This window comes from Talpa occidentalis, unplaced genomic scaffold (genome assembly GCF_014898055.3).
Source record: "Talpa occidentalis isolate TD23 unplaced genomic scaffold, MPIMG_talOcc4v2.1 talOcc4.12, whole genome shotgun sequence".
Taxonomy (NCBI): domain Eukaryota; kingdom Metazoa; phylum Chordata; class Mammalia; order Eulipotyphla; family Talpidae; genus Talpa; species Talpa occidentalis.
In genome coordinates this window covers 64,752,439-64,770,425 of record NW_023601212.1, presented here as the reverse complement: position 1 = coordinate 64,770,425, position 17,987 = coordinate 64,752,439, and the positions used below count along the sequence as shown (strand labels likewise).

Below are 17,987 nucleotides of genomic sequence, written 5' to 3'. Positions count from 1 at the left end.
CCTCTCACCTTGCACCTCTGTCATATACCCCAGTTCTTCTATACAAAAATTAATAAATAAATCTTTTAAAACAAAAACAAAAAATATGCCCTGCAGTATGCTGAGTGCTTACTTAGTAATTTATGTTATTTCCTCCTAGTAGTGCGTATGGGTATCAAGACTCATTTACTTGTTTGTGCTCCCAAACCTGTTCATACTTGTTGTACTTCTTATTTTTAATTACACTATTTTTTTTATGATTTATTTATTTATGCATACAAGAACTGGGGTAAAGGCCAGAGGTGTGGAGAGTGAGAGGATTCACCAGAGAAAGAGCGGGGAACAGAACAGGCCGACTGACCTAAGTACACTGCTGAGGGGAGTAGCGGGAGAGGCAGGAGAGGTCTGCTGTGCCATGTGGGTAGCTCCCTGGCTGGCCTGATTAAACTCTTGCTGCAGAAGCTGTGGATAGCTTCACAGTGCTGTGCTTAACCCCTTGCGCCACCAGGGAGGCCCCTTTAATCAGACTATTTAAATAATTATTTATAAATCAAGGAAAAGAGTGATGTTTCTGTGATATCTTAAGTTGAATGCTTTGAAAAGATTTGATAAAGGGTAATTATTGAAAAAAAATACTGTTGAATTAGACATGAACAAGACAGCTATAAAATATTAGGGACAAAGTATTCTTTTTTTTTTTTTTTTTTTACAACATACCTCTCCTGTCTCGCCCAATTTTTCCCTCAGCAGTGTATCTTTTTTTATTATTAATAAATTTTATTTTTATATTCCCCATACAATTGCAACCCCCCATTCTGACCCCAATCCCTCCCCTCCCGCCCTCTACCCCCCATAGAGTGTCTCTGGTTCATAGTTTTTTGTTGATTTTGATTTTCACTTTCTTATAGTTATTCATTTTCCTGGTCCCTTATTTAAGTTTTCTAGGTTCCTGCTATGAGTGAGACCATCCGGTATTTTTCTTTTTCTTTCTGGCTTATTTTGCTGAGCATGATCCCTTCCAGCGCCATCCATGTTGCTGCAAATTGCATGTGTTTATCTTTTTTGAATGCTGAGTAATATTCCATGGTATATATGTACCACATCTTCTTGATCCACTCATCTATTTTTGGGCATTTGGGCTGTTTCCAAAGCTTAGCTATTGTAAATAGTGCTGCTATAAACATAGGGGTGCAGGTGCTCTTTGGAATTGATGTTTGTGTCCTTTGGGTAAATACCTAGGAGTGGAATTGCTAGATCATATGGAAGCTCTATGTTTAGTAGGTCCAGAAATCTCCACACAGCTCTCCATAGTGGTTGAACCAGTTTGCACTCCCACCAACAGTGCAGGAGAGTTCCTTTTTCTCCACACCCTCGCCAATATTTGTTGTTGCTAGTTTTTTTAATATGTGCCATTCTCACTGGTGTGAGATGGTATTTCATGGTAGTTTTGATTTGCATTTCCCTGATTACAAGTGATGTTGAACATTTTTTCATATGCCTGTTGGCCATTTGCATTTCCTCTTCAGAGAAGTTTCTTTTTAGCTCTTCTGCCCATTTTTGGACTGGATTATTTTCTTTGTTGTTGTTGAGTCTCATCAGCTCTTTGCAGATTTTTGTGATCAGTCCTTTATCATTAGTGTTGTGTGCAAAAATATTCTCCCAGTTGGTGGGGTTTCTCTTTGTTTTTGTTATTGTCTCTTTTGCTGTGCAGAAGCTCTTTAATTTGATGTAGTCCCAGCTGTTTATCTTTGCCTTCACTATCACTGCTTTGGGTGATGTGTCTGTAAAGATGTCTTTGATGTGCATATCACATAGTGTTTCGCCTATATTTCCTTCTATGTATTTTATGGTTTCAGGTCTTATGTCTAGTTCTTTAATCCATTTTGAGTTGATTTTTGTGTATGGTGTGAGGTAGTGGTCAAGCTTTTCATTCTTTTGCATGTAGCGACCCAGTTTTCCCAGCACCATTTATTGAACAAACTTTCTTTGCTCCAATTCGTAGTCTTTGCTCCTTTGGACAAAGTATTCTTTTAAAAAAAAGTCATACTTCAGATATCTGGTTATTTGGCAGCGCTTAATGACCAAATGGGTACAGTAAATTCTTTCTTGTCATTTGCAAATTAGATTTTTAGAAATGAGAGACACTTCATTTTAAAACCTGTTTTTTGTTTTTTTTTTTAAGATCCCTGAAACACCCATATTGTAGCCTCAGGACATGTTTCATATATATGGTGATATAAATGTGTAAAAATAGTGGCAGTGCTCATACCCATAATGTGCTCTAAGAAATTTTCAAATCCTGTAATGTTCTTTTGATTTAGGGCACTAGTAATTTATTTTAAGCTGTATGTGGGTGATGGGTTTTAGGATGAATTTTTTTGTAAAATAAGCATTTGTATTATTGAGCAGTAGTTGAGGCAGCATCATTAAGTGTTTTTTGTAAGTAAGCTAATAGGATGCCAAAGTAATAGCAGATTTTGAAAAGGGATAAAGATGAAAAGGGATATTTGAGTATGCTTGAGATTGACTGTAGGTGAAACCTGTGGAGTGATGAAATGGAAACCTCACTATGGGGTAGAGTGGGGTGGGGGTGGGGAATAATGTTGACTCAAAAATTCCCACACATTGAACCGGCCAGGTGTACTCATTGGGCAGCCAGTCCAGAATAGTATGTACAAATGGCTCTTCACATGGGATGTGACCACTTTGGAATTCAGTGGTTTAGGTAGGTTGAGTACAGGCTGACCTTATTTCACTCACTCATAAAAGCTATGTTTTTTAAAAGCTAGTTTGTAATTCAGTTGTCATTGTCTTCTATTTTATTTCTGGCCTGTAAGTCCATAAGGCCATGAGTGAAAAGTCGTTCTAATAAATTAGCGTTAGCCATGAATCCTCGGTTCCCAAAGAGCAGTTCTTCCTTTCTTTAAGAGAAAAGGCTCAATATTACGTATAATTTTGAAATAAGTAAATTTTAATTTTGCCCTTTCAGCTCCTTTTTATACTTCTACATGTAAATTTGGTATTTTTACTACCTTTATGAACCCTTTGCCCCCCCCCCCCATCCCTCTCCCCAAGTCCAGGTCATATAAACATTTATTTTAAAAGTGTATTGGCTCCTTTTCCAATGGAAACAACTACTATGTCACTAATCAACTCCTAAACTAGGTGTTAAAGGAAAGCAACTGAATTGGATTAATTCTCACTAATGTATGAATGACTGAAAAATCCCACAAACCTTCCAGCAATGATTTTCTTTTTTTGACAAGGATATTCTTTTTAGGTTAAGTGTTAATTTGATATTTCAGGTAAAGGATTAAGTGTACTGAACATATGAGACTTCGGAGGAAAGGCTGTTTATTCCCTTCTCTCATACCTACCTACGTTATGATTGGAGGAGTTGAGGGAAAAGATGGTTGCCATCCATCCCCCGTCCATGGTCCATGTATAGAGACCTGAACAACCTCCCAGTTTTTAAACTTTATCTCGAGAACACACCATATTAAGAGTGGCAGAAAGGGAGTTTTGTTGTCTTTCCCTTGTTAGAATGTCAGCTGCCTGTCACCTGGAGAGCTGAATCTCAGTACCATCTCAGTGCCGCCTCCTTTTGCCCCCCATCTCTCCCTCTGCAACTGGAGTGGAGATGGTAAGTGTGCCCTAGAGGGGAAGGTGGAGAGAGTGCTTTATCTGAGTTGGTACTTCATGAGTCCCCTGCTGTGCAGAGGCCCTGCAGGGGTGATTATTAATTACTGAGGTCCTGCTCCTGCAAGTTACCTTCCAGCAAACATTCCTTAGTTAGCTGTGACTATCTGGCTCTAGTTCCAAGTCATCCTTAGTTTTAGGAATGACCAAATTGGCATACGAAGGGAAGTACAGAGGTGTTACTGCAAAAGATAGAAGGCGAATTGCAGATATATGCTATAAAGTACAGGTTGGAAATGTAAAATTCAACAAAAACAGAAGAGGAGGGAAACATTTATTGACATCTATGTTCTAGTCACCTTCATCATGCTTCTCATCTTTTCCCTCCAAGCAGAACTTGATAGTCCAAAACATTCTGTCCTAAAGACTCATTAGAATTTTTATTATGTTCTAGCATATATTCTTGCTTGTTTTATCACACTGTTGTGAATTATTATTGAATAAAATTGATGCTCTTGAAAAGTGACATGACTACCCATGCTCTAGTCCATGACTTAGTCTGAGAGGTGTGAGCACATTTATCCTGACAGCAGCCTCATGACAGTGTTATCCTTTTATAGATGAAAAAATTAAGGTTCAAACAGGGAAGGAATCTATACAAGTTTCACAGGTATAAATGGTAGTGTTAAGTTTCTCCTCACATGTATTTTTATAATTTTGTAAAATAGAAAAACTAGCAAAAGAAATAGAGTGCTGATCCAAAAGCTGAAAAAAGTTTTTGGTGCTATTCTGTTATTGACTTGCAAGGTAATTTTATTTTTAAGTCCCTTATAAAAACCATGTCTTTTTTATTTTTTCATATGCATGTTGAGTTTAGTTTCAATCCTAATGTTGGGGAAAAGATATATTTTATATATACCTTCATGTATAAACATGTTTAAATCGGAGGCTTGCCATGCTTAGAGGCTGGTTGTAAATGAACGAAGTTTACTAATGGCACAGTGTCCTTGAGTACTGTCCTCAAACCTAGAACACTCGCTGTTTATCTGTACATACTTGACGTTTAAACACAAAACCTTTGTCACCAATTACTGGTTTCCTCACTGCACTGAAAACAAGCCATCTTTGTCTCTGCTTTTGTTCATGCCTGCTAGTTCCCCTAATGTATAACCTGTCCATAATGTGTAGTAATAGCCAAAAACTCAGATATTGATGTCAGCAAAATCAGTTTTGAGTCATGACTCTAAATTATTAGTGTGACATTGGGTAAAGTGTTTTAGCTATCTCTGCCTCTGTTTACTTATTTTTAAAAACAGAGTACTGATACTTCATGGATTTTTTTAAATGTATCTCTTGAGTTGTCTGTGATGATTTGAATGGAATGTTACCATGTTGTTTTGCCTAAATAGTTTTGAGTTGATGCTTTACCTTGTAAATTCCCTTTAAAACAATACGCATTGTTAAGTAAGAGTTATGTATATATGTATCTATATGTAGGCACATAATACAGAGAGAAATATTCATTAAGTGAAACTTACTTTAAAATACTAATAAGTAAAATACTAGGTAAATATATGGTCCATTTTTTGGACAATTGATGTAAGTAGCAAACTGTCTTTTACTTCAGATTGATTTTGAGGGGGGTTATACTGCATTCAACTAATCTAGTCTGTTAAGTCTGTAATATAAAAAGATTTGTAGATAATAGATTTTGTGTTCCTGAACATCATTTTATAGATCCTGCACTTCTTCTGGGTTTATATTGTTGCCTTGTTTTAAGGAGATCTTTTCCGTGAACAGTATAAGTTAGTATTTTGAAAATTCCCTATCAGAAGGCTAGCACCATCTTGACAGTCCTGTGTTCTGCTTCTACCTTGCTAATTGTTTCCTTGGGATTATTTGGATTGTGTGGAAAGCTTTATTGCAAATCCTCTTATTACTGAAGTCATTGTTGCCAGCAGGAATAAGATTAAAGGTGCTTAAGTCTGTAGAGTTGTTTCTAATTTGTACGTGTCATTTCAGTGGCATATTAACAGAACTCTGTCTCCTGTCCCTCCCTTCTCCCCCAGTACTATCTCAAGTTAGGTCCGAGAAGCCAGGCCATTGGAAGAAATCTCATTTTATCCTCCTAATTGTTATGCTGGCACTCAGGAGATAATTTTTCCCTTCATGCACTGCCAATTAATATGCAAATAGGCTGATAAATATTTATGCAATGATTTAAATTATGCAGGGAGTGCTTTCAGTGTATTCTGTAAATGAATTGTTCCTGGACTTCAAAGTGCTGGCTGCTGTGCTAACGAGGAGAGATTTGCATAAGGCCCTAATCACGCGCATACTGATTAAGCTTCATTATGGAAACTGCCAGCTGCAATCTTTGTTTCTATTTTATTACAAAAAGGGGAACTTTTCATGCTTCAGTTGCCTTGACAGTGTCAGTCCTAGCTGGTAGGAGAGACTAAAACTCCTCTGAGCAACTGAAGTTTCTTTATTCAGTTGAAGATTGCTATGGTGTAACTGAAGTTGTATTTTCTTCTCCCCCTAATCCACCTTCCACCTCCCACCCTTGTTCTGTTAAGAATTTAGTGTAGATTTGTTAGAAATAGTAGCACCTTCTTTCCCTCATCCCAAACCGATACCTGTTTCTTCCTTGCTTTGGACTGTTTGAACCTCTAGAAGATTTCACAGCAATGCTGGACTGCAGTGACTATGTTCTAGGTGGGTACCAGCAGAGTTCTTTCTTATAAGCTTTAATATGGAAATAGCATGTGTGGGGTTGACTATGCATAAATGCTTAATCGCATATGCAACCAGCTCCTGGGAGGGGGAACAGTGGATTGAGCAGGGAAGGAGGAAAGCATTTGCAAAGCACAAGCATCCTGGAATTTGCAGTAGGTCCCTCCCTACCACTAGTTCTTCTGGTTCAGAGGATATTTTCAGTAAATAGTGTGGATTTAGAATTCAATTTGAGTGGAGGACATTTTTGCTTTTTGGAAATGTCTATTTGAGAGCATTTCATGAAGTTCTAAAAACATTCTGAATTTTAAACAAGGTATATAATGTGTACCTAAATAATATATACATATTAATAATATATTTTGCATATTTAATACAGCTGAGTTACATAAAAACCAAAAAGGCTTAATGGAAAAGAAGGTGGAGTCATAGTGCATAAATGCTGATGTAAGAAGGTTACTACAATAAGACTGTAAATTTTTGCATTTTAGAAACTATTAACTGTTTTTAAACTTGGTCTGATATAATTTTTTTTTTTAAGTTATAAAAGCTAACTTCTGTTCTTCATAAAAGTTTTTGTTTTGTTTTGTTTTGTTTTTCTTTTTTTAATTTTCCCTGTAGACCAACAAGCCTTTGGGGAGGGACATGTCTGCTTTGAATATAGAAACTGATTTGGTAACTATTTAAAATAGATTAAGACACTTTAGTTTTTAGATATACAATGGCTCATTGGCCATCGTTTGTGCTGAGTTTTTTCTGTATGCAAAATTATCAAAACTTCTTACTCTGATCACTTAGAGAATCAGATGGTACGACCTGTTAGGATTTTGTTATCTCTCTTTTAAGACCCTTGAAAATGATATTTTTCTTAGTATCTTATTTTTCCCACATGAAAAATAAGGCTGCCCCTATCACCTTCACAGTTGTCAAGAATAAAATAGAATTATAATTCCAAAAATGTTTGATTTCTTAGGCAGAAGGCATGGCCTAAATCCAAGATAGCAGTAATATCTGTACTGCATGGCGAAAACCACTGTTAAAAGGGCAAATGACAACAACAAATGGAGGTCAAGAATCCCACCCCACAGCAACTTGTTGACTATGTATTAGACTTCTTGTACAGTCAGTTGAGAGAAAAAAGAACTTCAAATATCAGGGGAAAAAATTACTCTTTTATATCTGCTAAGTTGGGAACTGAGGAAAGTATCTTTTAAAGTACCTTTTTGAAATATTTGCCATTAAATTACATCTCTGTTATTTTCAGTTAGCAGTGAATAATATTTAAATAGTCTTCTCATAGTTGCACAGTTAATCCAAATTTTGCTGTTTTATTTTTTGTGAGTAATTTTGTTAAATATTTTTGAAGCTCTTGAAAATACAATGGAAAATTCTTCAGATTCATGTAGAATGTAGAATACTTGTGATGTAATCTTTAATTTATAGATGTGGAAATTAGGGTATGAACTGGACAAGGTGAGACTTGTTAAGAATTATACCTTTTTTTGTTTTTATGATGTGTGGAAAATTGTCCTTTTTATGAATGTTAACTGGTTCATCATTTTTATTACTTTATTATATCTGTTGTGATTTTGACTCTCCTAAGATTTTGGCTAAGTCATTCAGAAAGCTGATTTTCACTAAGTTGTACACCTGTTCCTTTCAAACCTTAGTGTGTCTTCAGATGATTCTTAAAATTTTTCTGTACAGTAGGTGTGGGGAGGAAGTTGTGGAACCACCATTATTTATGACTCAGAATTTGAACCTTTTGAACATTTGAACCAAAGATATGATAGAATTTTATAAATCCGTAAGACAAGCTTCTGTTGTCAAGACTGTATTAGAACAACTATTATACAGCTTCTGTGTTGGAAATGAAATTTATGGGGAGAAGAACTCCTGATTCTCATCCATTATGCTTGGGGATAATGCAACTGGACAACTTGTTTGGGACTACTAATGTACTCTTTGGTTGACAAATCATATACAATATAATTTAAGTATTCTCAACTAACAGTTATAGTTAAATGAGTCTTAAGCTTATTATGGGCAAAGGCAGAATTTGCCTCATAGTAAACTTGTTTGATTATAAATATGGTAAGATCAGTTTGCAAAAATAGAGTGAGATATATATTTACTGTATTTAGTCTTTGTCCCTTTGAAGAGGTAGAAGAAAAGCAGATTGCTCTGTCTCTTACAGATCTTCCAGGATACTTAGTATTGCATATTTTTGCAATGAAACCCTCATTAAACAGATATCCCTATAAGAAAGAAACCCACATTGACAAGTTCATTTAGGTACCAAGATAATATAATTTTTAAGTGGGTGTGGTTATGATGTAATTTTGAAATTATTAGCTATATCTGTTATGCCTGGTGATACAACTCTTCTATGGATTATGACTGAGGTATGAATTTGGCATATATTCCTTTAATATATATTTAGTGTGTTCAGTCTATTATGAATATGACAACATTGTTTTGGTTATAATTAATATCTTTACTTATGGGGAAAAACTTTATTTGATACTAACATGCTTTACTTTGTGAAGTATTCCATATCTTCTGTGGCTTTAACATATTTTATGCTTTTGAAGAATTTATTCCTTTTATATGTTAGACTATTATAAATTTTTTCAAGTTAGATTTCTCTTACCTTTCTTGGAACAATCTTAAAATTCTTTCGGAAGATAGTTTATTTGTAGTTTACTTCAGGGTTTAGATTCCGGAATATTGAATTTCTTTCAGATAAACTTTCTTTGCAGTTTCTGATGTTTTAGTATTATGCTGTCTCTCCTTGAACTGTAGGATTGTAACACGAAGTATTCTTAACCCTTTCCTCTGCTACAACTTTGCCTTCCTAACCTTACATTCCTAATTTTTAAAAAAGCCTTCTTCACCTGTTTATTGCAGACTCAAGAATGAACAATCCGTCAGAAACCAGTAAACCATCTATGGAGAGTGGAGACAGCAATACAGGTAAGAGATGCCTCTCAGAGCCACCTTTTTAATTAGATTTAATAGAGCTAATGAAAGAAACTCTCCATTCAACTGTGCCTCATACTTGGCAAGACTGATCTGAGAATTGAGATGTCAACTAGAATTTTGTATTTGTAGGTACTGGGTGGTGTTTGCTTAAGCTTATCTGATTTCTTCTATAGTTTCCTTCATCATTTTTGCTGCTCTCAGAAAAACTGTGGAATAGTTGAGATAGTCCTTTGGGTCAGATAGTTGTGGGTGTGAATTATGGATTTGCCATTTCCTAACTATGGCTTAATTTAGTCAACTATGAAATGGGCATAATATATTTCACAGGTGGTAGTGCATGGTACTGGAGAAGTGTTGAGCACAGTTTAAGCTACACACTAACCTTCAGTCAGAGATCACTCTCATTATTAAGTGTTGATCAAAATAGTGAAATCTTATCCACCCCACATTCACTGTAGATCATATTAAAGTTATGGTATAGCTGTAGTTTAAAACACATACCTATTTCTAGTATATCCTTTTATTTGGTTATTAAATGACTTACCAGGAGAAAATTAATGTTATATAAAAGTGAAAGCTGTGGTCTTATGAGAGAACGGTAAGTCCATAAAAGAGAATCACCAAGGTCTCTGTTCTTAATTCGGTTCATGGCTTAATTCAGTTGACAAAGTGCTTTTGCCAAATAGGCTTTAGAGGCTTAGAAGACATTAGACTATATGTCTTTATCATCTGCCAGAGGTGATATAGGGACTGACACAGTTTCTGGTAAAAGCATCAATTAAAATACTCAACCAAATAAGATGGAATTATGGTCAGGGATACATGGAAGAGTAATAGTTTCTAAAGTAAATCAGGTTTTTTAATTGCAGAGTGTTACCCTTTGACCTCTTCTTTTAAGGAGATGATAAGTGGAGTCACTTTTTGCTTTCTACCCCTCCTGGCCACAAAATCTTTTAATTTGTAGATGAGTTTAATCAGTATATCAATAGTAGCCTTTTGCCTTATTTATCTTTCATTCTAAACTGCTCTATATTTGGAGATACTTGTGAGTCTTTTAATCTCTAAAGTATACTTGCCTCTTTATGTGAAACCTAGCCATGGGGCTTCCTGTTGTTGAACATGTTTCTCAAATTACTCTGAGGCTGACCAGGTAGACCTTCAGGTAGACCTCCTGAGAAAAGGGCAAGGGCAGCATTCTCATCTGTCTGATTTGTCAGCCACATTCTCTTTTCCCCTGTTTCTCTGTTGCTTGTTTGGACCCTGTCTTTCATTGTTCTGTAGCCCTGGTCCCTCTGCCAGTATTGGTGCTCTGGCTACCTGCTGAGGTGTGACTTGTTTACAGAGAGAAGTGATGCAGTTGATTGCATTAAGCCATTAGGGAAAAGGGAGCAGGACCTCAGAGCCTAAAGAACAGCTTCACAGAAGAGGCAGCATGTATTTCTAAGGAAAGATGAACAGACTCGCAAAATGATTGGAGAACACTGAAACAGTCCACTACATCGAACTCATGGGGAGTCCACTTCTGTAAGAGAAGTTTAGTTGCTACCATTTATTAAGTGCCTGTATCATTTAATAACATCATCCGCTTCCCCCATGACACGGTCTTAGCAATCTTAATAAGCGCTGTATGCATTACTGGATTTCAATTTGCATTCTTATGACAGCTCTGCAATTGAGATATTATTCTTTTAAGGAGTAGGGATTGAGGCACAAAACCAGGCAGGAAATAAAGGCAGGATCAGGATTTGCATCTGTATATGGTTTGTGCATGAACTGTAGTAAAATAAGACCAGAATTGATCAATGCTTTGTATTTGTTCAGGTCTAAAGTCATTTTCAGGGCTGTATAAGGTGAGTTCTAGGTGGTGCACGTGTTGAAATATTTTCATGAATTTCTTGCTCTGTTCTAATATAGGATGTGTGGCAAGCTCATTACCACCGTAGAACTGAGTGACATCAGCTTAGATATTTTATTTTTTGATATCTCTAAAACTCTGATTTTTGTGGTTAACAACTGAAACATTTTAGAATTCTTCCATCACCACCACTAGTTGTCAGTTTTCCTTTTCCCTACAAATAGAGGAAAATTTTATTGCTTTTATGCAAAAAGTTACACTAATGCAATAATATACAGCAGTCAGATTAAATATGAGATGACCAGCCAGCCTGACTCTGGAGTCACCACTCACTTCCTCTATGTCATACAGCATTTATTGACTTCGTAAAATTGCAAATTACATGCACATTATGGACCTTTATGTTCATTTGAGAATAATGAAACCTTGAATGTCAGTCTCTCAAATATTAAAGGTCTGTCTCTATGTTCTTAGCATCTCCCACTAATGTCAGTTTGTTAGTATAGGAATAGAAAAGTACATTTAAGTCCAGTTTGCATGTTAAATTACCATGTTTGATATATTAGATGAAAAACTACAGTTTATTCAGATACTTACAAATTGGCTTTCATTTTAAAATATAGCTAACAAGCCTGAAGATTGTTTGATTTAAAGAATTACGGGCTCTTAGTTTTTACTAGTTTATGCATAAGTACAATTTCAATAGAAAGAACCCTTAGCATTTTTATTTATGACATTGTTAAGGAGGATACTTTTGTAAAATGGAGATTGTGTTGATATGTTACTTCCTTGCCTTTCTCCTACTCAGTGATTTATTTAAGTTAACCACCTAAATCTGACAATGTACATTTGTCAGATAGGCTTTTGACAGCTTCACAGAAAATCTACAGTTTAGGAATCTTAATTTATTCAGTAAGTGCCTGTCCTATATATAAAGTATTGCACTTAAGTTATTAGGAGATACTATTGCAAACAGGTAAGACACCCACAGTCTTTGAGCAATTCATCAAGAGATGAGACATGGGCCTCTCTGGTGGTGCAAGAGGTTAAGCACCACACTATGAAGCATTCCACAGCATGAGTTCCAAAGCCTCTGCAGCACGAGTTCGATCCCTGGCTGGCCAGGGAGAAACCCACATGGCGAGGCAGACCTCTCCTGTCTCGCCCACTGCTCCCCTCAGCGGTATATTTCAGTGGATCTGCCTGTTCTGTTCCCCACTCTGTCACTGGTGGATCCTCTCACCCCCCGCATCTCTGACCTGTATCCCAGATGAGACAGATAATCAGATAATAGAGTCAGGATAGAGTATGGTGATTCAAAAGGAGGTATAAGAAAGTACTATAGTAGTGTTTATTTGTTTTGTTTTGAGAAAATTTGAGTGTGTTTATAGGCTAGGTTAAAGGAACCCCCAGATAGGAAGAGATTGATGAAAGAAAAACAGTTGATCAAAACAAGATAGGGGAGAAGGGCCAGTATTCAAAATGGAGGTTTAACTCTGAAAATGAAAAGTTACACCCTTTTTCTAAAATTGGGGAGAAGGTAAGACTAAACAATGATATAAAATTGAGGGGAAAGGGAGAAAAACAATGAGAAATAATTCCAATTATATTGCTGCATTTTTCTTATTTCTCAAAAAAAGTAGTTGAGGTGGTCATTGAAGAGAAAAGCAGGATAATAGGTATAAAAATGGCAGCAGCCTAACTACCATTTGTTGAATTCTTAATATGTATGTGTGACTAGCCACTTTATTATATGTATTTTGTTTCATAATTGAAATACTTCTAGGAGGTTATAGTATTATTTTATAGATAAGAGAATTAAATTCATAACTGTTTAGTATTTTACAAAGACTGTGAACCTTTCATTACCTCGTATTATCTCACATTGGCAGAAAGATGGAATGAAATGGATTTGGGGGTTGAATATGAGTTTTGACATAGTTACCTTTAAGGAATTGATTTGAATGAATGAATGAACGAATGAATGAATGAATAAAAATATTAATAAGCTTATTGAAGGTCAGGCTCAATCTGAAGAAAACAAATATGTAGTCATCTAGCCAATGTGGTTATGGGACCTTTCTATAGAGTAGCTCAATCGAAGAAAACAGAAGATTGGATTATTTTACCATAATGATATTCTTTAAAAAAAAATTGCCCATCTGGATAAAAAGTAGGACAGATGTATCTTGTAACAATTCTTTTGGCCAAGGATATGGCCAAGAATGCCTCTCCTAGGGGAAATAATAACTCTCCATTTCTTCCTCCTCTCAGCCCTTGGCAATTAGTCTACTCTGTCTCTGTGAATTTGCCTATTTAGATATTTTATATAAGTAAAATCATACAGTATTTGTCCTTTTGTGTCTGCCTTATATCATTTAGCATATTTTCAGGATTCATTTATGTTGTAGCATATATAACTGAATAAATTCCATTGTGTGTATAAACCACATTTGTTGATGAACACTTGGGTTGTTACACTTTTTAGCTATTGTGAATAATGCTGTAGTGAACATTGGTGCACATGTATCTTAGAGCCCTGTTTTCAGCTCTTTGGGGGTATAAAACTAGTAGTGAAATTGCTGGGTAAAACAGCACAAATTTATTATCTTAAAGTTTTGGGCATCAAAAGTCCTAAAATCAAGGTGTTGGAAGGACTATGCTCCTTCTGGAGATTCTATGGAGAACATGCTTCCTTCCCTTTTCCAGCTTCTTTAAGCTCCGTGCATTTCTTGTGTTATAGCCTCTTCCTCCATCTTCAAAGCCAAATCCTGCCCCCAATTTCTTGCTCTCCTCATCTTCCCTTTCGTGATCACATCTCTGACTTCCTTGCCTCTCTCTATTAGAAGGGCTATTGTAATTATAGTGGGTTCACCCAGATAATTGAGGAAAATATCCCCCATTTCTAGACCAGATTTGCAAAAATCCTTTTTGCTATGTAAGGTAACTGTTCATAGCTTCTGGGGATTAAGAAGTGGATATCTTTGAATGACTGTTGTTCTACTTTACAACAGAATTTTATCCTAAAGTAAACCAGATCCATTGTTATATAGCTGATATTTGGAAAAATAAAGAAGTGGTATATAGTTTTATAAATGTCAGTAGAAAAACATGCATTTTTTTTTTTTAAATGTAAAAAGTATTGGAGGGCCTCCCTGGTGACACAAGGGGTTGAGATGCAACCTATGAAGCTATCCACAGCCACTGCAGCACAAGTTCAATCCCAGGCCAGGGAGCATCCCACATGGCGCAGCAGACCTCTCCTTACTTGCCTGCTGTTCCCCTCAGCAATACATTTCAGTCGATCTGCCTGTTCTGTTCCCCACTCTGTCTCTGGTGAATCTTCTTACCCCTCACACCTCTGGCCTGTACCCCAGTTCTTGTATGCATAAATAAATAAATCTTTAAAAAAAAGTATTGGATAAACATTAAAACCGTGCTCACTTTCCATCAAAAGAAGGACATACTTTTTTCTTTAGTACTCTGACAAATGTTCATCTGCCCTGTGCTGTCTTATTCATGGGCTGGGAACAGTAGTTATTATATAGCCTATACTGTTGTGATAGAATTTTATTACCTATTTTCTTTTGAATTCTATCTTTAAGAGTAACATAAATTAAATTACTAAAAAATGAAACTTCTTCAAGAAACCATTGTCCTATTTTAAATTTCCATTTATTATAAACTTTATTATAAACTGATTTATTACAAAGTAATAATTTTATAAAATAGTATAGTTATAAAGTAACTTTTACAATACTATAGTAATAGTAACTGCCAGTCATTATTATTAATTGTGCTAAATACTTTGTATAGATGATCTCATTTAATCCTTATAATAATTTTATAAGGTGCTAGTTTTCTCATTTTATTGATCAGGGAATTGAGACCTAGAGATGTTTAGTCACTTGACAAAAGACCCACATATCTAAAATGGAAATAGCCATTTTCTTATCCTTTGAGATATGTTATTCCTTATGTTTAGCCTCCAATGTACAAGGTACTGCTGCTCCTCTATTTCAATAGGATCCCTAAAGTCAAACAAAATATTGACTTTATTCTCAAGAAATTTATAGAGAAAATGTGTGAAAATGTAATAGGATTCATAAGAAGTATATACAAGTCCATGAGAACTCAACATGAGAAGAAATTGTTTCTAGCTGGGAGGATCAGGGAAAGCATTAAGATAGGTTTGAACTGAACTTCGAAGGCTGGGTAGGATTTAAATTTGATGGTGGTAGGCAGTATATGTTCAGCATGAACAAATAGTAAAAGCTAAAATGAGGAGAAAGAAATCTATCATAAAAGTCTCATAATTCCTTCAGATTCCTTCTAGTTCCTTTCTAATCATGTCATGTGATTTCTAAAGGCTTTAACATGTAGTCCTTCTTGGAATTAGACAGTATTCCAATTCTGCAGACTTCAGTGCAGCCATTACCATTACCACAGGCTTTATCATTGTTATTTTTGAAAACTTACCATTGGCTTATTATAGCTATTTTTATAATGAACAAAGGTGAAAATGGCATGAGGTTAAAATTTTATAAGTTATTTTCCCCCCTGATAATATTTAGCTGCTTTGAAATATAAAAACTTTCTTTACTTTTTTTTAAACTTATTTTCTTTGAAAGCATCTAACTCACTTGTTACTTCATTGAATTTGTAGTCAGTGAATATGTCTTTGTTCACTTAAATTATGATAGAGATTAAGACTTGCTTATTCTATCCTTGTTCACTTGATTTTTCATTCAGATGGTTTTTACCCCCAGAATAATAATATCAAGGTCTGTTTGGAAACTAAAAAGCTCAGAGAAATTTATTAATATGACCTAATATATGTTTGTGAAATAGCTTTCCAAAAATATTATCAACAGTTCCTAGCAATTGGTGATATACTAGTTATGTGGCATTTACTAGTGCCTAAGTTGGTTTTAGGAAATTCTGTTCATAAGAGAACATGATCAGACACCTGTTTCTGTAAGATGAAAAGGAAAGATCTGAAAAGGGCCAGTGCCAGTGGATTGACCTGCTATCCTTCATAGTAATTGAAAAATCTTGGTGTCCAAAACTAGTTTTGGAAAACATTTCCAGATAAAATAATAGTGTTTTCAGGAGATGCTTCGGAAATTCTCTGAGGAACAGAGGGGGAGATATTCTTATCAGAGCAGAGTGGAGCAATTGCAGATCTCCGACTCTGAAGGGCTCTTTTTCCTTTGAACTTATGTTTATCCAAGAGGCATTTCTAATTCTAATTCAGTAATATTATTATTACTGTTATTTTAACAGTTATTATATATTTTACTCTGTGGACTATAATCTGCATTGGCTAAAGTGCTCTTGTAAGCCTGAGGGTGTAAATACCAATATTGAATTTTCTTGGAATTTCTTCATAATGATGTTTTGAATAGTGGGTAGTTTTGTGCGTCAATGAAAGTGTCTGGAGTTCTTTTAGAAAAACTCAGGAACACAGAGAAGGGTATATTATTCTGTCCTCGGTGATCTAGAAGCAAAAAGCAAACACCTTTTAGAAAGATTGCTCTCTCCCCAGTGTATGATGTAACAGAATCTCTTTTAAGAGATTCTGACCACCAGATATTGAGAGATTTACCTTGGTCTTGACTGTTGGTGAGGATTTATTGATTGATGGGGTGGGGAGTGGTATTTGAATTATGAATAAGCAGATGATCCTTGCCAAGAGACAACCCAATAACAATTTTAGAATTTGGAAGTTAGTATCCATTTTATTTTATTTTATCCATTTTATTTCTATTTTATTTTTATTCATTACTATAGAAATTTGGGCACTAATAAGAGGATTTGTATCTAAAAGACTGCTTAAGGTTCAGATTTTGAGATAGTAATTTTCTCCCTTCTCCCTTAGAGGGCGGTTTAGTTCCAAGTCATAGTACTATTTTTGTGTTGTTTTTTTTTTTTTCCCTAAAAATATAAAAGAATTTTCAGCCATGCTATCTTTACATTTGCTTGGAGCGAAAAACAAACAAACAAACTAGGTCTGACATATTGCATCCTGGTGGAGAGTGGTAGAGATAGAAACTAGTGGTCAAATTTAATGAGCATTTGGGGAGGAAGAGTAGATATTGAGGCAAGAAGGAAAGGGCATACTCTCCATGTGCATCTGTGTTTGGCTTGAGTCCCAGATGTATGGGTGCCTTATCTGTGTAGGGACTGCCTAAGAGGGAGTAGATGTGACAGCAAGGTGATACCTTCAGTTCTGAAAGTGTTGCACTTGGGGGCCTTGTGGTACTTGTAGGTGAATAGGTGAGAAGTTAAAATAGAGATATGTTCCTGAGGAAAGAATTTGGGCCATTTGTATAGGTGTGACGTCCACAGGTAGATGTGCTGAGAAGAGCTCTTCTATAGCACTGAAAGGGCTGGCTGGGGAAAAGGAGCCCATGAAGTAACTGTGTACTGGCCAGTAGAGGAACATTGACCACATGTGGATATTAAAATAAAGTTTAAAAATTCAGTCATTCTAGCCACTTCATATTATATCACATATCTATGTAATATTTCCATCACCGTAGGAATTTCCAGTGAGACAAGTAAGAGCAACCATGGAGATCAGAAATGAACCAGGCGGCGAGTTTATGGAGTTAGTATTCAGTGTAGTCAAGTCCTACAGAGAGGCCAAGACAGGAAAATTAAAATGTAACCTTTGGATTTGACTATTAATAGTTACCGGGGACCTTTTAAAAGATCAGTGGTAGGAAGTAGGAAAGAAATTGCTGTGGATAAAGAAGTGAATGGTTGAGGAAGGAAAATGAAAAATACA

General features: G+C 35.7%; 1 protein-coding gene across 2 annotated transcripts in view; it reads left to right on the top strand.

Moving 5' to 3' along the window:
* POU2F1 (POU class 2 homeobox 1) overlaps positions 1–17,987 on the top strand; it is a 152,328-nt gene that overhangs the window by 72,981 nt on the left and 61,360 nt on the right. For both annotated transcript variants that reach the window (XM_054693503.1, XM_037506557.2), the window contains exon 2: positions 9,265–9,330. In XM_054693503.1, the coding sequence (XP_054549478.1) occupies positions 9,265–9,330 (66 nt within the window). The remainder of the gene's footprint in view (positions 1–9,264; positions 9,331–17,987) is intronic.